The following is a 23,130-nucleotide window of genomic DNA, read 5'->3' on the forward strand; positions in this document are numbered from 1 at the left end:
GGAGGGAAGTGCAGCTGTAAAGTGTAATGAACTTCTGTGAAAACACTGCAGGACACATGCTGGTGTGGCTTACCTTGTTCCAAACACTGGTGCAAATCACTACTGTGACAGATCTACACTAGGAATGAGCTGCTGAAATTGCATCAGTGAAAGAACTTGGGACAGACAAGACTTAAGACAGAGAAGAAGTCCAGCAGGGTGATTTCTCCTGCTATGTGATTAGTGTCTCAGTACTGGAAAGGTAAACCAGAGGTTAGGGAACACAGTCACAATAACAGTTCCTTTTGGTATTTCCCAAAGAAAACTCCAAAGGGAGTGAGTGGAATGGCAGGTGAGATCACTGGCTGGTTTGGGTCAGAGTCCCAGCACTGTCAGTAAAAAGAAAGCAGGCGTTTCACTCTGGGTGCTTGCTGTTGCTCCAGCAAGTGCTGATCCTCACTATAAGCCTTGCTCTGAAGAGACAACGCTGGATTTCCTGGTTTTTGGGGGTGGAGGAGGAGGTTTGGCTTCACGTCTGCTGGGGAGTGGTGGAGCAACCTGAGAAGACAGAACAAAACCACACATTAAAATAAACCATTACTAGCAAGTTAAGGCATTATGCTTTATGAAATGAGAAATACATGAGGTTCTGTACTGCTTGATGCTTCCTTCAGGACCACATCTTTGAATTCAGCCTCTCAGTACTATATGCAGTTGACCACAAGGGCAAACAAGGACAGATGCCCTGGAGCTAACAAAAGCAGATAGGTTTTAGTAGCTAGAATACCCTTCAGCTGCTTCTGACCTGCAGTTTGACTTCGAGTCAGAGCCATTTGTGCCTCTGTCCCACTCTTGTTTATCAGTAGAAAGGCCCTTATGGTTTCAAAATTCAACTATGTTTATCTTGCAGGCTGGATGAGTTGCACCAAGTAGGGGTCAGAGGGATGCAAGATGCTTCCAAATTAGAACGGTACAAGGAACTCCATTAAATGGCAGCAAGTGAAGGTCTACTACAGCAAGCCACAGCCTCCTGCCCAGCACAGGGGCTTGCAGGATGTTTCTGTTCTTTGCTCTAGTGGGTTCTTTCAAGAAAACCTTTCAGAAAATACTTTTACAATCTCTCTTTAGTGCCTTTGAATCCTCTGCATTGGGCTGCAAGCCAAGGTCAATGTTGCAAGCCAGAACACGTTAGTAATTAGTTTTCTTACAAGACTCAAGGGAAGGAGGCTCTTTTATTAATCCTCTTAAAGCAGCGACTTCCAGAGCATCCCTCGAGCTGTCATGGTTCCACTATTCACACCACCTATAGCAGCTACGCTGCCTCTTCTCAGTCAATGCTGACCAAATGAAGGACAAAGTAGAAAGTCCTCCTCTTTATCCCATGCTTCAAGGCTTTATGCCAGTGTTGTCTCTCTCTCTAAGAGAATTAAGTGATCAGCAGTTTTGCTGTCTTCCTGTGCTGTCAGAGCAATCACTCTTTCAATTCTTTTTGGTCAAATTCCAATTTATCTCACTAAAGTACTCCACAAATCCTCTTGGCAAATTGGACCGGGGAAGACATCCAGCCCTCTCACAGTTACAAAAGGATGCTTTCTTTTGCTGTGCACTGCTAAGCAATTACAGTCTCCTATCAGGAGCACCTCCAGTTCAGGGGCAGATGAAACGATTCTGACACAATGACAAGAGTATTTGCATGTGAAGTATCTGCCAAGCTGTTTGGAATCCCGTAGTGTAAGAGAAACATTAGTTTAGAGCACAAAAAAAAGTGGCAATTTGATGTTCCTAGAAGGAAATCAGCTTCATGAAATGGAGAAAAAGGCTGTGACTTGGTTTAAGTCACTAACACATTGAAAAATTGGATTCTTCCGAGCTAAGAACTCAGCAGGAGGCAGTTACCATTTCTGAACACGTGTGAACTTCTTTCCCCTTCTTTTTCAGCACCAGAGTACAGTGCTGGGTTATGTTGATCCTGCTTTTGAAACTTTTCAATCATTGTGCTTGTTTGTTCCAATAGATCTTCCCACCCTCATACACAGTTTGCCCAACCAAGGACAACACAACTCCCACTTGGAACCCAAAACCAAGGGATTGCATTTGACAGCCTTCTCCTGAAGCAAAAACCCTCTTATTCTTTTGTGGTTTCAGGGAGTGAACCAGTAAACTGATGAGACAAGTTTCAAGCAGCACCACCCTAGGAGCAGCTTGGAAAATTCCGCTGGTGTCTCTCTCTCAAAAGCTGTTTTCCAAAGAGATGTCAGCTCTCATTTCCTTACCTCCACAGAATTCCTGGGGTTGCTGTTCTCATAGGGCTTGCTCTTGGGCGGAGGGGGAGGTGGGGTGCTCTGTAAGCCAGCACTTGCCAGTCCATCAGCTTGCAAGGAGGGAAAACCTAGAAGCAACAACAGTAATGAGAAGAGACATTCAAGTAGGTGGAATAGGAATGGGAAATGGGATTGGCCGTGCAGAATGTTAAGCACAAGATATTAAATGAATCTCTCTTTTGATCTGCTAACAGTTCTCTGCTTTAGCAGCTAAAACTGAATGGCTATGTCAGAGTAGAGGCACAGTTGGATCTCTCTCCCTTAAGTTTCAAATGCCCAGAAGAGTTCTATCTTCATCCAGTGAATCTAAGCTTATGTGAAAAGTGCATGCCTGAGAGAAAACTGAATCCATTATCACATCTGCAATGTTCAGTGGGGTTTCCTTTCAGCCTGGGCCTCGACCTGAGATTTCACTTTGATTTTAACTCCAATTGATGGAACAGATAAGGACCAAACTTCAGAAGAATTCCTGGGAAGCTGTCCTGCTACTGAAGGCAATTAAAACCACTTGCTAAGTACAAGAGTGAGGTTTCAAATTCCTTTCACAGATCTTTCTTCATGCAGTACTCCTGCATTTGTTTGAGTTTCTGGTTGTCTCCCCACTCCATCCCAGTCTGATCTGTAGTTTTTGGTTTTAATCCTCTCACAACAGTTTTAGGCTAGTTCAGTTCATATTCTACGTTGGACTCTGAATTACGTCCATATAGGAGGAAGGACAGTCAGGTTCTACATATGAACTTCAAACAGAGCAGTAGAGTGAGAAAGGAAGTTGTAAGTGGTGACACCACAGCTGTAGTTTTACCGTAGCCATATTGATCTGTTGTTTCAGAACTAACTACAGAGCCTGCTGGAAGGGAAAATACTCATTTTGCTGATGATAAACTCCACCTCTTTTAGGTGTCACATTTATCAGCTGAGCTTCCAAGCTGCAGAGCAGCTTCTCCTGAAACTTTCTGCCATGTGATGGGAGTTCCTGGTCATGAGTTACCAAAGCCTTCAGGGCTCGCTGAGAAAACTCAGCCATAGAGCTGATGCAAAATACCATGCTGGATTGGTGCAGTTCCATCCAGTCAATGCACAGGAGATATTCCTCTAGTATGTGCTGTAACCCCTGACTTGATGCATTTACAAGCATCTACATTGACTGCATGTGATGTTCTCCCTGGGGTTTAATATATCTTCCCTCAAGTCAATACAGGAGGAAACAAGAAAGAAATTGAAAAACTGTTCTCTGGAGTTCATCTGATGTACTGATTGTAACGAGCGATATGTAAGTCACAAGGATGAGTGCAGTGCCTTTGATATCACTGCCAAATCCTGCTATCTGACAAAAACGCCTGCAAATATTAGCAGCCCAGAGTCACTTTCTGTGAAGTACTTCAGAGCAGTTCCTCCCTCCCTCCCCAGTGAGGTTACCTCAGCAAACACGTAGTAATTCCTACTACTGCCCCGAAGGATCTGGTGATTGCTCCGGAACAGAACTTACTTTGGGTTCTTGGGGTTTTGGGAGTGATGGGTGGTGGGCTTCGAGGTGTTGATTGCTGGAGTGAGGAACCCTGAAGCAAAGTCAGTCTGTTGTCTCCTAATTGAAGACTCTTTGGCCTTTGTGCTTTTCCTGACATGCCCTGGTTGAAACAGAGAGTAAACAAACCCCTTAGAAGTCAGCAAGGTTGCTGCACACGCATGGGATAATCAGACCTGTCACAGAGGCATCAACACGCTCCAGAAAAGCCACGCAGAGAGAAAGGTGCACTCAGGTGAAACGTTAAGAGTGAAAGCACAGCACAGGCTGAGCCATGTCAAAAGGTATTCACTGTGCTCCTATGACACATCCAGTTCTCTGTGGGACCTTACTAACTGTGTAGCAATAGTAAACTGCTTTTAATGACCTTAGTGTATTAACTGAGAAGGGAAGATGCCAGTTTCCCTGACTGAAGGAATCAGGCTGAAGAACTGCTGCATTTGACCTGCAGTTCTGTGAACAGGTCTGGAGGGGAGCAAGTCTTTCCAAGAAGAAAACACAGCTGAAATTTGGGTGCAAGTTGGGACCGTCAGTATCATCCAGCTCCTCAGGGCTGTGAAACAAGACTATTCCAGGCTTTACAGGACAAATGCCTTACAGCTGGGACTTGGGAGGTGTTGTCCCAGTTCCTTCCAGTGTCACACATGTCCTCTGTGCTCTTCATTCAAATAATGAGGCCATCTGAATATGTCCCAAGAGTCCAGTGTTCGAGTATTATGGTCCTTTTAAATATCAGTTGATTGCTTTACAGAGAAGGTTGTCACACACGTAATTAAACTCACTGGGCTCTTTGAGAGATCAATTCTCCATCACTGAGCAGTTCAGTGTTTCCCACTGCACAGAAAGGACCATACACTGGTGTGGTGAATATAAAACTTGCAAAGACCAAAGCTGCTGGACACACCACAAGCCTTTGGTTCCTTCTGGCTTTCCAGCTCTAAAGCAGCTTGGTCAAGAGCTGTGTAAAATCAGGCTGTCCAAATCTTGTGCTGCACTATGCAGCTCCAAACAGACCAGCTACAAACACCAGCTCTTGATGTACTTTGCAATGTTCTTGAGCATGAACATAACCCTTGACTGCTCAGCTGACCACACACATAACGTGGCCTTGGAAATATGGGGGGAGAAGGGTGTTTGCTCTCTGCAATGCAAAGCCCTGGACAGACATGCCGCAGTGTCCTAGTGAACTGGCTGACACCATGGGCATTCCCCCAGATCTTTTCCCTCTAGTTTTACTTTATCAAGTGATCAGCAGCTGATATCACAGTTTGTGGGTTAAACCCATGGAATTCAAGGGTAGTTCTTCCAGAGGCAGAAGGCCAAGTCTCATGAACCACTAACACTTACAACCTCCTCTGGGGTTGAAAGCCTGTCAATACCAAACGACATGATTCTAGAACCACCTTCCCCCTTCTTATAAAGATTCTGCAGGCTCCAAGTGCTGGCAGCATCCCTCAGATTTGATGAGAATTCCTGAATATATAGCAGCATAACCTGTTCCTGCCAGATTCAGCTGAGATCTTGGGAGAAAAGGGGAAACAGAAGAACTTGTGTTTTCCTCACTGTTTATACAGCCTGCGTTAAGTCAAATTAGTATCACTGAACCACCAGGTTAAATACTCAGATGCCCAGTTCTACCATACTCTCTGACAGGGTAACGTAGTCTTTGCATCAATCAAGATAATACTCCAAGGTCAAACAACTCTACTTCTGGGCTGAAACTTATCCGTTTGTATTAGGTGTTCATTCTAAATCCCACTGTCAACCTTAATGCCAAACAGCCTCCAACATATTCCCCATTACAACACTCCTGTGGGGACAGAGATTCTCTTCTCTTCCTCTTGCAAATCACTTGCTCAAGGAGCAAACACTCCCGGCCTCCCGCAGGAGGGCTGCAGCCGAGTACACACTGGAAGAACCAGTTTTTCCAAGTCCCAAGCTGGTGACCTAAGTACCAAACCTTCTTTTTCAACTCCCCAGTCTATCAAACTGATCTTCACCTTGCAGTACGTTCGATGAGTGCAGTGGTGCTGACTGACAGCAGCTGAACATCTGGTTTGACAGCTGGATTTTCTGAGTGGGCTCGCAGAGTCTGCTTGCTCCAACAAAAACAGAACAATTCTACATGGTGCTGAGTGCATCACACAGTCCTCCATTCCTACCAGAATCAAGGGCACTAAGCACCTAGATGAAACATCAGTGCCTCATGCTTCCAATGTGTACCACAAGCCAAACTGCAGCTGGGTCTGTGACACAAGTTTTCCACATTAAAAAAAAGCAAGAATGACTCAGATGACCAAAGCTTTTGGTATTTGAACCCCTCCCACTATTTAATGAAGTTCCCAATGACAATTATGGCTGATGGAAACACTAAAAGCTCCTGCTAGGGATTTTATTATTGCTGGGTTTTAAAGGTTTATTTACCATTTTGGAAGTCAGTTCCATTTCTGGCTCCTTCTCTACAATAACCTGAGACTTGCTAATACTCCACTCCTTCCGCTTCAGTTTGCTAATCCGGTTATCACCATCATCTTTCATGGGTAGTTCCTCAGCTCTGGAAGCTGTTGATACTCTTCTCTCCAAGAGAGGTTCCAGAATAGATCTGTGGCCCACACCGAGAGTGAAAAAACATGAAGCATTAATCCATCAGACATGTAAAGTGCTGTCTGTTAAAAGCTCTGATCTCTTAGTTTGAATAACAGATTACTGCAAAAAACTGAGTTCGGACCAAGGCATTTTCAGTGAGATTTGTGCTCCTAAGTTCCTCTGGCTAATCTGAGTATCATGTATTATGTACAAGATAAAGTGTTATCTACTTGCAGAGCAGATAAAAGGTTCAGCATAAAATGCCAGACCTGCACGTACAGAGAAGTGACATCAGGAAATCTTTCCATGTGTGGCCGCTACAAATAGGTAGGTGGAACAAGTACCATACAACTATGCACCTCTTTGCAGACCACATCAAACTGGATTACCTTGTAGTATCTTACAGCTCTGCTTCCCAGCATTCCTGGGGAAGAAATACAGTGTGCATCTAAAATACACTGCCTCCATCCCTCTTCAGTATCATATAGATAACTGGGACTTCAGAAATGGTCAATTCCCAGAACTATCCTTAGCTGTGCTTCAAACCCCCTCTCTGTAAATAGGAATAACAACATTGGCCTCAATTTAAAGTTTTACATGTGTAAGAATCCCTATTGTGTATGGAATAAATCTTCATTTTAAGAGTAATTAATTCTGGCAAAGGCATCTCCCCACTCCAGTAAATCACATGTAAAAGCTGATGATTACTAACCCATCTGAACCTGGTCTGGAAGACGCGCTGTCAGATGATGTGGAAGATGAAGAGATCACAGAAGATGCCACAGAGGTGATAGAGAGCCGTCTCAGCGTGGAGGACATGATATATGGCAACACCACAGAGCCTGACCTGCTCTGCTTCCTTTCGGTGAGGGAGGGAGGCTGCAGAGAAACATGCCTCTGATAAGTCATGTAACACTAACTCGCAAGTGGGAAAGGGGAGAGTTGAGTTTCTTTAAGGCAGAACACTAAACAACTAGGTATGCTTACCAAAGTGATCACTCCATACTGCTTCTCCACCTTCTTCTTCAGCTCCTTGAAGCAGGCTGTCAGTCTGTCATGCAGAGGCTTCAGCTGCTCTGTCAGCTTCTCACCGTGGATCCTAATCCCTTCTGCCAACAATGGCATCTGAAAGGAGGAATTAAAAGAAGCTATGAAAGGACAAATCAGCTCTCCTGTTTCAGGAAGGAGTTTTCTATGTACGTTCCACATCTCAGATACACTTAAAGGACATAAATCAATGTGCTTTGAGTTGGCAGAGGCAAAAAAAGCAGCCACGCAGTAAGGAAGCTCAGCTACTGACTCGTATCTTGGCTGTTTGAGCTCCACGTGTTCAAGAAACATGAACACTTTCCCCACCTACACTTGTGGTTCTCTCTTCCCCACTCAGATTCCACATTCTGCTTTAGAAAACAGAATATGTTAAATGTTGGAGTATCACTTCTTAACCCCTGAAGCTGTGTGACTGTGCGGTAGCTTTAACTGGGCCCTGTTGTGTGGGAATACGTAGGGATGCAATTTGCATTGCAAGAAAACAGGGCAGTTTTTCATTGCTCTGCAGGTCAAAAGAGGCAACATTCAGTGCTCAGACTGACAGAACATCAGCTCTGATGACTCCCTGAAAAGGTAAAAGCTGTTTTGTTACACTCATGAGGGATAAATCTACACCACATTTAGAACAACACAAGGCACATGGAACACTCTAGGCCACAATTTTAGAATACAGCAGCTTCCAGATTGTTCTTATAGCATTTATCTCCATTATCTCTCCAAAACTATGATGCTGGAAAAACAACTGCACATATAGTGCTCCCACTTCTTTCCCACTACAATACCTGTAGAGCAATTAGTTGCTTGAGCAGTTCAATTTTATCTTGATCTTCAGGATGTTCTTGAAGATACCTCTCTGTGAAAAAGGCCTGAAAGCAGAGAGAGAAAATGAGAGAGACACTACATTGCTTTCGCTGTTAACTCTGAGTGAAAGGTACCTGTGCTTTAAAAGCAATTCACTGCCATTACTCCTCACTGTGAAGACAAATCCTGCCCTGACACAAAGCTGTGGGGCAAAGAACCATGGTTATTTGTTGAGAACTGGGAACAAAAGAGACATTTTTGTTGTTTAATGAAAAACCTACTAGTTTTTTCAGTGAAACACACCTATGCAGAAAAGCCACTTCATTGGGAATGTTTTCTTCAGTTCCAATTCCTTCTCGTAAACCAGCACTGATTTGAATAACCCACGTTACATCACCTGTTGCACAAGTGCATGTTGCAGATCCAGCCTCTTGAGTTTTCGCTTTCAAAAGTCTCATTTTTAGCACTCGGTGACCTACAGTACACGACACGCCAACAACCTCAGCAGCACAAAGGTGAACAGGGCATCTCCCGCCTGCAATTTCCTTAAGCTCTCTGATTTAAACCCTTACGTACAATATTGTCACATGGGACTTGTCACAAAGACTCAGTAGAAATAGAGGCTGCGTTGAGATTTTTGACTCATGGTTTGATTCAACAAAGCACCTTTAGTCTATGCTTCTTATGTGTTTAACCTTCAATCAACAGAACCTGGTCTCGGGTTGAAGCTGAACAAACACAAGTACACTTCCCTGGATTGAAGCCTTACAAATGTGCCAAGTCACATTAAGTGCATTGAAAATGTATCACGATTCCTGGTCAGAAGAATTTCATTTCATTTTTTTCCTAGATAAAACCCCAAATAATTTTTCATTTGGTTTGAAAACATGTCTCTGATCTACTTCAGCCTCTGCAGATATTTCTTAGCTCTGTGTTCCATTAGCTGGGCTGTATGTACAAGTGTTTATAGGCCTAGAGGCATGATTCTGCAAACGGCTGATGTCAAGAGGAGGTTAGCCTCTGGAAGGACTGCTGGGCAGGTCCCAGAGGATTATTCTTGAAAGTGTTTAATTATTGCAAGAAGAAACTGCATGTTAGAAACACAGACTTTGGCTTTTGGCTACAATGAAACAATTAAAACTCAAGATTTTAGCCGCCCACAAAAGCCAAATGTTCTGTACTGATCTTCAGCTGAAATAGGAAAATATGAAGTAGAAATGAGTATTTCCAGATGTGGTTCAGATACTTTGTGTTTCCTCATTTTAACTGCTTTCCCACTTTCGTAATTCTAAACTTTATGTCAACCTTAATTCATAAAATGGGAGGATTCAGGGCCAAATTCAGCCCTGGCGAAGCATATGCAACTCCTCTGGAATCAGCAGAGTTAGACCCCAGATAAATCAGACCCTCTCCCATTTAACTTTTGCACTTCATTTCATGTGACTTGAACACATCTGAGTAGAATTAAATGTGTTTTAACACCATCCACTCAGCTTATGGAAATAAGCAATGTATTTTGTGCTGGGAATACCATCATCAGATACTGGGAGTAAACACCTTAAGTTAAACATCACGAAAAGGGAAGAAGTCAACTGAAGTCAACTGAATCATAGAATAAACCTGGATAGGAAATACTGCTTTTTTCCTGAAATACCTGCTCTTTGCTGCAAGACTTCAAGGACAGATTATCTGCTGGAAACAGAAATCCTCATTTGCCTCACCACTCTGTATTAGCACAGTGGAGAAACACGAGCTCTTTTGCTTTCCTTTGTTACTTGCGCTGTGCATTGGGCTGACCAAGCACCTCAATGCCCCCATGAGGTAGGATCATGTTATTATCACTGCCATAAATGAGGCCCAAAAGAGCTGGATCATTCATTGCTGTGGCAATGCACAGCACTAAAACTCAGCACTAAAGATGTGCATGTTTCCCACCATGTAGTCTAGAGGAAACCTCTCATCTTTCTTCTTTTCTCCTCTTCTTTGAGCTCTGAACACACAGATAAGCTACAGTATGCACTAAATCTGAGTAGTAGCTGAAAACTGAACTTGAAATCTCCCATGGAATCAGCTAGGTTGGAAAAGACCTTTAAGATCATCAAGTCCAACCTTTACCCCAGGACTGCCAAGTCCCGCCACTAAACCATGTCACTAAAGGCTTCAATCCAGGTCTTCAACACTGCAGAGGTCAACAGACTGAGCTCAAGATAAAGTGAAAAAAGACCTTTTCATAGTTGGTATATCCCCCCATCACTGCTGGGTCCACAATCCCATTCAGGAGCATAGAGAGAGGATGTACAGGAAGACTCCTGTCCCAGCCGTGCTGCTGCACAATGTTGCTGATTTTCTCATTGGTTAGCTCCATTGTTTCTATGGCATTCTCCAAGGGGCTGATCTCCTCCTGAGGGAAAGAAGAAACAGAATAAACCTTTGTTTGCCCCCACTGAATATAAAGTTCAGTAACTCCTCATATATGAATGGCAGCCTAACAGTTTCCAGCAGAGGATTTTGGACTCCCTGTGCTGTCTTGCCATGATGAATGCAAGAATGATCTTACACCTCAACCTAAAAGAACAACAGTTTAGGACTCGGCTGCTGACTGTGGATTATGCTACAGAAGTAACCACTCTCCCAAGCATTAGAGTCAATGCACAACTTTGCTGCCTTGGGTAGTGCTGTCTGCAGAATGGCATAAAAAGACAAGCACATGAAAGAAAGCAGACATTTGCTTTTATCTGAAGTAGAAGTTACTGGTGCACCACATTCAACAGTGGAAGGACTACTACTCCTCACTGTTGCAAGACTCTTTAGAGACAAATTAGAAGGGATTAGACCCAACCCACGTGCAGAACTCACCGTTGTAATCTGTTTGACTTCAAACCACTTGAGGATGCCTGGAAATGAATACGCTGTTGTGTAGGTTGTCCTTTCTATCCACATGTTCTAGTTAGAGAAGGAAAAAAAATTCCAAGATGTAAGGAAAATATTGGTCTTGCAATTTAATTCTCTTCTGCAGCAGAGCACAGAGCCAGGCTTCCAGGACCAGCTGGCAGGACCTCCACAGTGATTCTGGGGTGGAACCCAGGGGTTTTTGCAAGAAACACCACCTCTATTTCAATGGTATCAACATCAGCAGCAGTAGGCTGTTACCCTCCACGTGGATTGCTACTATGGCATATTCAGTGAGAGTTACATGCAACATGCCCAAACACTGCACGTGAGCAACACTACACCTCATAGGCAGCAAGGACAAAGGTGATGACACCACACCCAAGGCTCACTCTGCACTTCAGACCTTAGAAGTTGGCCTGAAGTTGAACTGATCCATCATGGTTAGAGGCTGGCCTCCCTATGGATAGCTACATTATTCTCAGCACAATATTTATGGATTCTAGATCAAGGATTTTGAATGTTACAACTTCAGCTGCGGAGCCCCTTGACACTATCACATTGGCTTTATGTGAAGATTGCCATGTGAAGTACAGCCCTTTGTTTCTCCTGTATTTTTAATACCAAACCTCATTGCCCAGGTGAAGGGGGGAAAGTGACAGTGGTGCCCAAAACGCCACCAACAAAATAAATGCATAGAACTCAGACACTCAAGACAACTGGCACCAAAAGCAAGGGACTCACAGAAAACTCGTTGTCTGGATCTTTTTCTCCTTTCCTGACTGGTCGGGAGTGTGTGAACTGCTGCACCTCATTTGCTCTGTAGTAGCTAGAAAGAAGCAGAGTAAATGGTGAGTTTTCTTACCTCCCATCCTCCTTACATAAATGTTCTTCTGTTTCCTCTTAAAACCAACCAAGTTTAAACTGGACTGTGAAACAAATTTACACAAGACACAAAGGCACCTCCTCCTCTGTGCCTGGGCTAGTTGAGCAAAATACAGAGGACATGTTGAGGGAAAAGGAAAAGAAATTACTTCAAGATCTGTTCAGGAACAGGTTTATCTTTATAATTAGGTGGCAGGTTCATCACAGGCTTCACAATAAAGCATTGCACATCTGAGCAGCAGTTAAGGATGAAAAACTATGAACCCTTTAGAGAAAAGAGGAGAGGGAGGGAAATATCCTCCCTGTTTTCATCAAACATCAGACTCCTCAACAATTCCCTGCGTTCTTGTCACGTTTGAAGAATACTTCCTAGTTCATCAACAACCCTGGGCATTCTATTGCTTCTCCTGTTTGTGCGCTACTTGTGAACTAAAAGCCACAAAGATAAGGGCTGTACAAATACTTCCAACTATTGAAATTCCCTGGTGAGATGCTTGGGAAGCCCGGGTGTTACTGATTTCTGCTCTGGAGACAGGAAACAAGATCCTGTCCTAGGTTCTGTAATGGATGCATCTGTCTCTCTTCTCTCCCTGAGCACCCCATGGTTATTTGTCGGATTCTTCCAGTACACTGAAGCTGCTCCTCCTTCCCTCCCACTTTTTAGATGGATAAAGCTAACTGAAGAAAGTGGGCTGGTTTGAATCAGTGAATATCTACTTCATCTTCAGCTTTTGCACCTATGAACCATGACAGATAGGAAAAATAAATTAGAAATAATATCCCGAAGTTTAACAGTGTTGTTCCTCCAGAGTGAAATTGAGGGCTCTATAGAAGTAAAAACCTGTATGGAAAAGTAAAGCATGAACAATTTGACTCTCATTCATAGATTATTCCTGTGAATCACCTGCCAATTGCACCCTGAAGTGGCACTGTTTTACTGGTGGGCAGGGTAGCCCTATACAGCCTTTATTTCACTGAGGGTAGTTTTGAACAGTATTTGGAAAGCAAAGGCAAGGTCTTTCTGCCCACACCGATGAGCCAGCTGGACACCAGCCAAATCAGAACCCAAACCCACACAGCCACATTAGATCAAGCACTGAGCCCAAGCTAATATATTCTTTCTCTCAGGATTGCTTATTAGCTTGGGCTTTATGCCCTGCTAAGTGTGCTATATGGCTTCTAGCTCAGAAGTGGTGGAAGACTCGTGTTTAGGTGTGCAGGCATTCCCCGAGATGCTGTAGAGCCCACTTGGTATCTCCAGTACCCTATTCTGAAACAACCAAAGGAACAACGAGACATTTATCATAAAAGAGTGAGAAAAGATCCTAAGCAAAAAAGAGCCTGAGACAAAGGAGGTTAGAACAGCATGAAATGAAACCACACTGCAGAGCCACCACCGCCTGCCTAACACAACAAGAGACTTGGGCACTGCAACTCCTCATCTTTTCAGAAGGTGTTTGTAAGAGTCCGAGAAGAACCTGTACCAAATCCAAACTATGCAGCTGCTCCCCTTCATGATGGGGCCATGCCAAAGACCCGGAACCAAACACCCCCAAACTTTTGGAAGAGTTCAGATCTGGATCCAAATTTTGCAGTTCAGGTTCATCTTGAGCCAAAACCGTTAGAACAAACACAAACAGATGCTAAGGAAGTAGTTGAAACAAAGCAGCAATAGAAGAGGCATTTTTTGATACCAAGTTTGGTCTTGAATGACTTTTAATTTCCTATGTGGATTTAGTGCTTGGCAGGCTTATTGCAAGGGAAGCATCTGGTATCACTGCTTGAGCTGTGCCTTTGTGCACAGACTGTTAAGGCCAAAATGGACCATCAGATTCTCTAGTCTGGCCTGTGTAACACGGGCTGGAAGCCCAGTAACTTGGTTGTTACTGACACACATCTTCCAGGAGCGCACCTCCTGTCAACTGGAAGTCACAAACAAGAATCTTGCTAGGTTGCACCTGGTCATGCTCACAATCAGGAGAAAGAGGATCTTAAGCCTTAAGCGTGTGCTGGGGGACACAGGCTGGAGTTCCACCAGCGTAATGAAAAATAGCAGTAATAAAATCTTTAAAAGTGCTGTTCACCCAACAACTTCCACCAGCAAAATCACTCACACTTCTTACAAAACAGCTTTGAGGGAATCAAAACCCAGCCCAAAACAGCTACTTCATAAATGCTAGTTCGCTGCAAGCAAGAAGAGAACATACTTCCACTTATTTTATATCTCACTTTTACTGCCTGTATTTCACCTCTTTAACCTAGAAGGACCAAACTGGACCACACTTATCCTATAGCAGTGAACATCACCTGCTTGAGAAGAAGGCACAAGAAATCCTGACCTGCCATTTGTTCAGGTTTCATCCCAACAGCAATTTGTTTAACTCTGACAATATCAAGCTGTCTCTTTTTTCCAGTGTGTTTTAAGTTCACTACTCAAGTTCTGGATAGTCTTATTTTCATGCTCAGTCCCTGCCTTCAAGGTCCCCCTGGTACAGTAAGTTCCTTGCTTATTATTGGTGTTTACCCATTCCAGGAATTGGTTATTCTAGGCAAGAATAACCAATGAATGTGCCAAAACCTAGTAGAACCAAAAGATACACTGTTTAGGAGAAGACTTGATCTCTTCCCCTGGAGGAGCAGTGCTGGTCATCTTCTCAGCACTAGGGAACTGGGTCAGTAGCTTCAGGTTGAAGTCCTCCCTTCGTTCATACTCTTTGCCACGGTAGATAAAAATCTTATTCTGTGGGTAGCAGAAGAAAAGGAGAATTAACACGAAACAAAGCCATGAGCAAGAGCCTTCCAAACACACACAGAGAATCTCAGATCTAGTTTATATGAAGGGTTGTCTCCTGGCTTAACAGACAACCAGAACATGTGAGAAGCAACTCAGGCTGGAGTGAGAACAGGAGCAAGGCCCCACAAAGGCAACCTGCTATTTGTCTAGAAAATGCCCTGTTCCACACACAAGTGTTACTGAACACGTTCATCCTTTCTAGCACTCTAAGCACATCCAGCACATGAAATCTCAGACAGGGGGCTGATTTTAAGGAAGATAACGTGTGGTTTCTGGAAGGAATGGATTCAAAGCCATGACCTGGAGCTGAAAGCCTCTGATGCCATCCGGTTACACAGTTCCAAGTTAACATTATTTCTTTTTTATTAAGCTTGGCTTCCATTTAAGGCCAACAACTTCTAACAACTCCAGCCTGAAAATGTGAATGTTCCTTCATTTTAAATCATCAGCAGGAGTATTTTCTAGTGTGCTGCACCCTGCCCATCTGACTCACTTTGGCTGGATTCTTGTATTATAGCTAGCATAGATCCAGCAATGCTTAGCAGCAATCTCAAACAGGAAGCACTTCTGCATTTTAATCGTTCTGCGTGGGACAAACTCTCACTTATGTGCTTGAGCACTGAGATGATCCACGTCCTGAAAATAAGGTTGATTCACGCTGCAAAGCAACAGGATAAATTCTTTACAAGCTACAGGTTTTCTAATGGCAAGAATTGTACTTCTGAGGAAGCCTATAGGGCACAAATACAACAGGCAGATTCTGTTTAAGTCCTTATAAGAACATAGCACGCATCTAACAAACCCTACTGCAACACACTAACTTTATTAAAGCTGGTAACACAAGATCTGGTCTCCTACTTGTCTCTTTTTATACACTGAAGTGTTTTTAAACACTTAGGGATTTCTCTCCTGCAGTGACATTCAAAGGTAAAGGAGTTTGGCATCTTGGAAGCTCTGCAGAAGTACTTTAGGGTACCCAGCACTCCAGAACATGAGTGCTGAAGAATCCTTACCCGGAGGAAAGAGGGGAAACCCTGACCATAGTATCCAACAGCGAAGTACTCTGGCTGAGGCCTCATTGCCTTCATGATGTTCTCATAAAAAGTAGCTCGTTTCTTCTGAAAAAGATAAAAAGGCCCCAACATTTTCCCTTTGGAGTATTCAGGGACACCATGAGACTGCAGCAACATTCCCACTGACAACTCCTGATCTATCAGTTCTCCCCTCCAGAATAGCTTTACAACCGTGTTTTGATACAGTCTCTCATACTTATCCATTTACTTGGTTAAATATTTGGTTTTTCTGGGCCAGAATCAACTTCATCTCCTGGTGTGCAGCCACGAGAGCAGTGCCATGGCTTTTAGGACACCAGGAGGATACTTGAAATCCTGAACTACAGCAGCACAAATTAAAAACAAATATGTTCTGAAACTGAGCAGACACAAATGGTGACAAATGTCAGAGAACTGGCAGAAAGAAAACGGGGCAGATGATTCTCATATGCAAGAACATACAGACCATCTGGTTTGACATCTTTAACCACTAAAAAACATCATTCAGAACCAAGATGATTCTATAGTGCTCTGTTCATGCACTGTAGTTTTACCACAGAAATAACAAGGTGATGAGATTTATGGAGCCTGAAAATACACCGTGCAAATGTTACCTTATGTGATTAACACCAAAAATGCTAAACACCTGCACATGATATTGTGATGCTAATTACAAGGTCAAAAACCACACACTGAAAAAAGAATATGAAAACATCCTTCTAATATTAAGCTTTAAAAGACCACGGAGATTATGTTGGTTGGTTTGTCATAGAATCATGGTTTGGGTTGGAAAGGACCTTATGATCATCCAGTTCCAACCCCCTGCCACAAGCAGGGACACCTCACACTAGACCATGTCGCCCAAGGCTCTGTCCAACCTGGCCTTGAACACTGCCAGGGACGGAGCATTTACCACTTCTCTGGGCACCCTGTGCCAGCGCCTCAGCACCCTCACAGGGAAGAACTTCCTTATCTCCAACCTGAACTTCCCCTGTTTCAGCTTACACCCATCGCCCCTTGTCCTATCGCCACCCCCTCAGATATTGCTGTCTTTAACATAAATGTATTTTGGGCTTATCCTGCTCAACAATATTAATTTAAGCAGTCAGCAGAGAATGGAGAAAATGGAGGAAAAAAGTCTTACCAGGAGATTTCCAAGTCCCTCATAATCAAAGACCTTGTTTTCATACATGTCAGCCAACTCTTTGCTTAGTTGAATGGCTTTTTCCCACATCTCCATGGAGGGTGAAGGGAGGCAGGTGGGGGAAGAAGAGCACAAGCAACATAAAAGCCTCAGTTAAAAGCATTCATTACCAGAGATAGGTAAACAAAGCATTCAGCTGATTTTCATTCAGGCAGTACTTTCATGCCCTGCCAACTTTCCCTCAGCCTCCACGCTGTATATTTCTTGCAATCATTATTACAGTCACACAGCTCTTTTGATTTGTAGATCTGAAAGTGATTTACAAAGGTTTCCATTGCTACTCCTGATAGAGAAAACTGAGGCACAAAGAGGTGGAAGGACGTGTCTGAACTAATCAGCAAGGGAGAAAAGCCCAGGTGGTCTCCTCCTACACTAAAACCTCATTTGCTCCATCAGGCTTCCTTGGGTTTGTCTCATTTAGCTCTGGTAGAACCATCTATCCAAAGTGCAACTATCATAAGCCCAGTATGAGCCAGACAAGCCATTCTTACTGCAATGCAAAAGCCACTACCCAGAAAAAGAAAGGAAAACACCAGCAGGTTGTTTCTCATCTGTCCAGTATCCTGAACAGGGTTTTCAGTCCCTATTAAAAAGCCAGCCCTAAGCGTCAAAGGCCCATTATGGAATCACGTTTGCTTTTCCTGTTGAAACCAACTTCAGCCAGCCACATTCCCCAAGGCAAGGATTTACCAGTGAAGTGCAAGAACGCTGCAGAGACACTCACTTTGCCCCTGTCAAAGAAAGAGATGATTTCTTGGTAGAGTTTCTCCTTGAGTTCCTGCTCTGAGTAGACACAGTAGCTGTCCCTCTGCAGAAGGTGAGCGACACACGGCTCTTCAGACCACTGGTACAGAAGAGAAAAAGGCAAAGTTGAAAGAACTGGAACATTCTGAGATCAACAAATCCTTACAGTGGAGACACTCAGCTTCTGCACGGATGCATTCAAAACAAATCCATCAGCAACACAAAGGGAAAACAAAGAAGTTTTGCAGTTTAATTCTATCTGCAAAACTGGTGTGATTTTGGCTTAAGGTCTTATGCAGAGCACTAACTACATGTGTATGCTTTCTTCATCTGTGGAAGACATGAAGAGCTTGACAAATCCAGATTAAGACTTCTTAGGCTGCAGTGTTCACACAGAAGTGGGAAAACCCTGTACTATGACCCCAAACATGGACATTTTCTCCCAGCTCACTACAACACTCTGTTGCACCAAGACTATGGAACAAATTGATGCTAATAACATCTTTATTTCATCCCTTCAGCCATGTACTCAGAACATGTGAGAGAAGAAACACTATGAGCACTAGACCCCAGGGAATGCAAAGTCACATTAAAAAACCCAGGTGAATTGTTTATTCTGAGCTATTTGATTTCATTTCAAACCCATACCCTGGCAGTGGGAACTAGAACTGGCTTCAGTGTCATACCTGGAGCAGCTCTGCATGCAGGAGGAGAGTGTACGCTGCCTCTGTGTAGTTCTCACAGTCTGTGTGCAGGTCCCGGAGTTTATACAGATACCTCAGGAAGCAGAAAGCAATTGTTAGTTGATGTGAAGGACACTGCATCAGTGTACAGGGTACCAAGAGAAATAAAGGCTACGCATACAGGTTTCTGGAGGCAAACAGCCTACCTGATATAAATATCCTCTCGTTTCTTCTCCTTATAAAAATTCTGCCAATAGAAAGAAGTCAAACTGTTATGATGTGAAGGAGCATGGGTTTGTGTGATCATCTCCAGGTGAGTAACTTAAGCATCAGGTTTAGGTGTTGCAAAGATCTTTGCTGTCCTTTTGCCTGCTTAGGTGCATTTATCCCTGCAACCATCCCTTTAACATGAGGTGGGGCTATCACCCCTAGAAAAGGAGTGAGTCAAAGAGGCACAGTGACTTGTCTGAAGTTATACAGGCTCTTTGCAGTGGAAGAGGGACTTAAGCCCACATTTCACAAACTATCAGCTAGCCATCTTTCCTGCCTGTATTTCAGGGCTTCAGATTACCATGTAGACAAGGACTTGATTATGAACTGTTATGTTTTACAGTTGTCAATAGCTGGTAGCCTGATTTGGGCCCATCATTAACCAGAAATGGCATAAAAAATTACTTAAAATCCTACAAAAATCCTTCAGAATCCACAAAAGCCAGGTCAGTAAAGCTCCACTCAGATCCAGCCCTCCCCATACCAGCACATTGACAGTGCAGCTCATGCGGTTCTCCTTGCTCTCATCATGCATGATGGTCCTGTAGTCCAGCAGGTTCTCCAGGAGGCTGCTCACCAGCAAAGCAAACACTTCTCCAGATGCAGAGAGGTATTTGTGCTTCCGACAGTGCTCCAGGAGGCTGCAGGTACATGCACAGGGACAGAAGGGTAACCTCAGGTAAGGGTTTGAGTGGTGGTAAGTAGAACTTCAGTGCAAATTACCCAAACAGGCACTCAGCTACGAGTCAAAGACATTCCCTTAGGAGAGCCAAACAACACATCACACCCACAGACCTGAGATACCCCAGTCAGGCAGGTCAATGTGTGTTACTGATCAAAAACCTGGGTTCTACTCTTGGTGTTAAAAGAAGGCTCTGATTCCGCTTTAACTCCAAGCCTGCTGTTCCCAAGCTTTTCCACTTACAAGCTCCCTGCCAGTTTGGCACCTGCCTCTGGGCTTTCAGTGCCAAGTTTAGGGTAGTTGTGCAAGTTGCTGCTCCAGAATAAAAGCATCATTTTAAGGCAATCAGTCTCAGAATACCCACACAGCACCAAGACCACTGTCTGCCTGTTCACTGCAGTAATGAATTAGAGGTTTTTTGCATTATAAAAATAGCCAACTAAGCTGTGAAAAAGTGCCTCCACGTGCTTTATGAAACTTACAGTTTCTCCAGCAGAATCTTGTACTGTTCATCCCCTCGGCCACCCTCCACTTCCTGGTCGAGCTTGGTTATCAACTCATTTTCAAACTGAAAAGGCAGAAAACCACAACCCAATAGACAGCAGCTCTCAAAAGCGTGGTCTGAACATTAGCAATGCTTGTGGCTGGTGTTTCTGAACCACCCCACCATCAGATGCTAGTGTTACAAGCCTAGCTAGAGGATGCTTTCATTGCTGGACCACAATAAAAATGGTAAGAAAGCAAGACAAGATTGGACCAAAGAAATAGAGTCCTCCCTCTCTCATCCTACAGTCACTGGAAAGTCATGCTCTGGGGTAATTCTTCCCCTTCTCCCCCACCATGAACGGTTCAGTTTTGCTAGGGTGGAGAAGCAGTCTAGCAGCCAGCTTACAGCATGCTCGTTCACTCATCCTACAGAAACTGAACTACCAGCATCAGTTAAGGGCAAGTCACAACTCTCCAGCCATAATAAACACCTGTAACTGCTAATTAAAGCAACTTCTCATGATGCAAGAACCAAGTCCTGTGTGATTATCTGTCTAGCCATGAAGGTATGCCCTGTTATGTGCAAGCAGGTCAAGTACATAGTCCCAGTTGTAGCTGTAGCTAGTATATAAATAGCACTGGAATGGAAAATCCATGCCACACGCATCCTGCTTCCTTCTACTGATTCCAAAAACCCCCAAGAGCCTGGGGCCAACCACACCAAGGACTGATGACCCCAAGGGAAGAAAGATCCCATATGCACACTGAAGCTGGGGTCTAAGGCGGTGTGAAGATGGTGCTTAGGGAGATGCACGTCACATTTGACAAGAGTCTGAAATGCCAAGGCGGCTGCCTTTTGGATGGATGGCTTCTACCCATCTCCAGGGAGAAGACTGTCTACAGCGTAACTACAGTGTCCCCTGCCTGCCAGTTGAGATGTTAATGTCTCATATCCCCAGAGGAAAGCTGGAAGGATAAGTCTTTAGAAACTGCAGTGAAAGCTTAACCTCAGGGCAAAAGTGAAGCTCCTCTTTCTCCTTCCTTACTTTCTGGTGCTTTCTCAGTAACAATAAAAGGTAACTTCTGAAGAAATTAGCACAGGGTTGGAACTCAGGGATCCGGGTTCTGTTCCCTGCTCTGTCCTTTTACTTGTGTATCCTCAAGCAAATCGTGTCTCTCCTTTGTATCCCTGTTCTCCTTTCCATAATGATGGCATCAGGATTCATAAATGTGTTGTCAAATCTGAAGTTACTGAAGGATTAGCCAGGACATAAGCAACTGCACAGTCCTAACACTTGCCTGTCCAGCCATCTTCTGTAGAGTAACTTATATTTACTGCCAAAGATCTGTCTTGGGGGAATTTATAGTGTTATTATAAATGGAAATAGACATTATCTTTTAGAGTACTCTCTTAGGGGCTTCAAATTGCTTCACAATGTAGATGTGGGCATTCACACATCTGCAAATGCAGAAAGCTATGGAAAACAGGAATTCATTCATCACCCAAGTCATGCAAAGGTAGTCAGGGACAGAAGAGGCCTGCCTCCTACAAACCACAGGAACTTCCCAAAGTGTTTGGCACAAGGCTTGTTTTGTGTGGGGTTCCTGTATTTGTTTTCTTTTTGTTTAAATGTTCTCTTCTCCTTGCCCAGTGCAGAACATCTGTACTGAAAATACCAGGCTCCCTTACCATATGGAAGTTTCTGTTCCCACTGAAGTTAAACTCGCACTGCATCATATCAAAGAAGATAGGAATGGTGGCTTTCCGTAGCTCAGGCTCTGGGACCAGGGTTACCTCCAGGATTGGGCCTACCATTGCTGGAATGAACTTCATTTTGTGGGGACCTGCAAGAATGTCAACGTCAGACACATCTTAATGGCAGGATTTGGATATTCAAATGTTCAAGCACATTATTCCCATAAAGTAAAGCCCATAAACCACAGACATTCTGCTTGGAATGTGTATTTCATGTGGATAATGGCTACTTAAAGTAGAATCAACATGTACAGCTCTAAAACAGGAGCAGTCCAAGAAAACAGCTGAACTGAACTGCATGCAGTGCTGCAAATCACAAAGGCTCTCTGGAAAATTATACTCTTGTCCTTCATATGGTAGCACATCCTTTAAAGGGAAGCTAAGAAATTATCTCAGCAGTTTTTGCAAGCTATTCACAGAAAAAGGAAAGAGATTTTGTGTGCTGGAACAGCTGAACTTTAAATGCATTTCCCCACATTGAACATGAGCAGCTTTCATAAAGTAATAAAAGATCTGAAACACAGCTTGGAGCTTGGATAAAGACAATTCTTTAGCTGGAACTCACCCAGGTTATACCACATATCCCTTATTTTGAAGCCAATTTCTTTCCTCATGTCCCCATACCTAGAAAAAAGGGTTAGAAAGAAACAGCTGAAAAAGGCCTGCACACTGAAACTACCTCTGCAAAGTCACTGCAGAAACCAAACAGCAAACCCGTAAGATCTATTACCCTCTCCTTAAAACAAACACCACACACAAACCTGAATACACTGAACAGGAAGGGGTCTCACAAATGATCTTCCCTACTAAGGGTCTACCGAGAAGTTCCTCATTATTACAGACCTGTTGTTAGATGTTCACCTCATCCTGTTAATTCCTCACCCTGCCCAGCACTAATGCACAGAGAAAGAGAATGGCCATGTGCCAATATGACAGAAGACTGCAGAGTCCCTGAGAGCAGAACAAAGCTGCAGCCCTGCTGCTTTATGCAATTCTACCCAGAATTTTGTTGTATTTCATGGTTTTCCCTAAAGCTTTAACTGCTGTTATCGAGTCAATGCACGAATATTTAATTACCAGCATCCTAAAGCTGTCATTATTGCAGACAAAAGATGGCAAACATTAACTGTGTATGCCCTAACAAGATTCCATGTCAAGATCTACAAAGATATTTAGGCACCTGATTCCAGCTAAATGCAGAAGGAACAGCTGCTCCGTGTCTTTGTGAATTTGGCCAAGTTACTACAAATGACTCCGTTTTGGTTGATGAATGCCTCTGAAATGGTCTTCTTGCAAAACAAAAAGCAAAGAGAGGGGACTAAGAAGCTGCAGAGCTTTTAGGATTCTTGCTTACCTACCTTCTGCAGTGGTTCAGGAATTGCACAAGGCATTGCTTTGGGAACTACGGCAAGACTTCTGTTACAGG

At 43.6% G+C, this 23,130-nt stretch overlaps 1 protein-coding gene across 1 annotated transcript in view; it reads right to left on the bottom strand.

Moving 5' to 3' along the window:
* Positions 1-438: 438 nt before the first annotated feature.
* DOCK5 (dedicator of cytokinesis 5) overlaps positions 439-23,130 on the bottom strand; it is a 57,119-nt gene continuing 34,427 nt past the window's right edge. Inside the window, exons 31-51 of the mRNA XM_010024114.1 lie at positions 22,270-22,328; positions 21,639-21,793; positions 19,945-20,030; positions 19,265-19,421; positions 18,717-18,757; positions 18,514-18,604; positions 17,808-17,927; positions 17,024-17,113; positions 15,841-15,942; positions 14,632-14,773; positions 12,183-12,264; positions 11,893-11,977; positions 11,116-11,202; positions 10,484-10,660; positions 8,241-8,324; positions 7,396-7,533; positions 7,121-7,287; positions 6,247-6,424; positions 3,787-3,925; positions 2,253-2,368; positions 439-537 (exon numbers count right to left, since the gene is read on the bottom strand). Coding sequence (XP_010022416.1) covers positions 439-537; positions 2,253-2,368; positions 3,787-3,925; positions 6,247-6,424; positions 7,121-7,287; positions 7,396-7,533; positions 8,241-8,324; positions 10,484-10,660; positions 11,116-11,202; positions 11,893-11,977; positions 12,183-12,264; positions 14,632-14,773; positions 15,841-15,942; positions 17,024-17,113; positions 17,808-17,927; positions 18,514-18,604; positions 18,717-18,757; positions 19,265-19,421; positions 19,945-20,030; positions 21,639-21,793; positions 22,270-22,328 — 2,395 coding nt within the window. The remainder of the gene's footprint in view (positions 538-2,252; positions 2,369-3,786; positions 3,926-6,246; positions 6,425-7,120; positions 7,288-7,395; positions 7,534-8,240; positions 8,325-10,483; positions 10,661-11,115; positions 11,203-11,892; positions 11,978-12,182; positions 12,265-14,631; positions 14,774-15,840; positions 15,943-17,023; positions 17,114-17,807; positions 17,928-18,513; positions 18,605-18,716; positions 18,758-19,264; positions 19,422-19,944; positions 20,031-21,638; positions 21,794-22,269; positions 22,329-23,130) is intronic.

This window comes from Nestor notabilis, unplaced genomic scaffold (assembly GCF_000696875.1).
Source record: "Nestor notabilis isolate BGI_N333 unplaced genomic scaffold, ASM69687v1 scaffold19131, whole genome shotgun sequence".
Classification (NCBI taxonomy): domain Eukaryota; kingdom Metazoa; phylum Chordata; class Aves; order Psittaciformes; family Psittacidae; genus Nestor; species Nestor notabilis.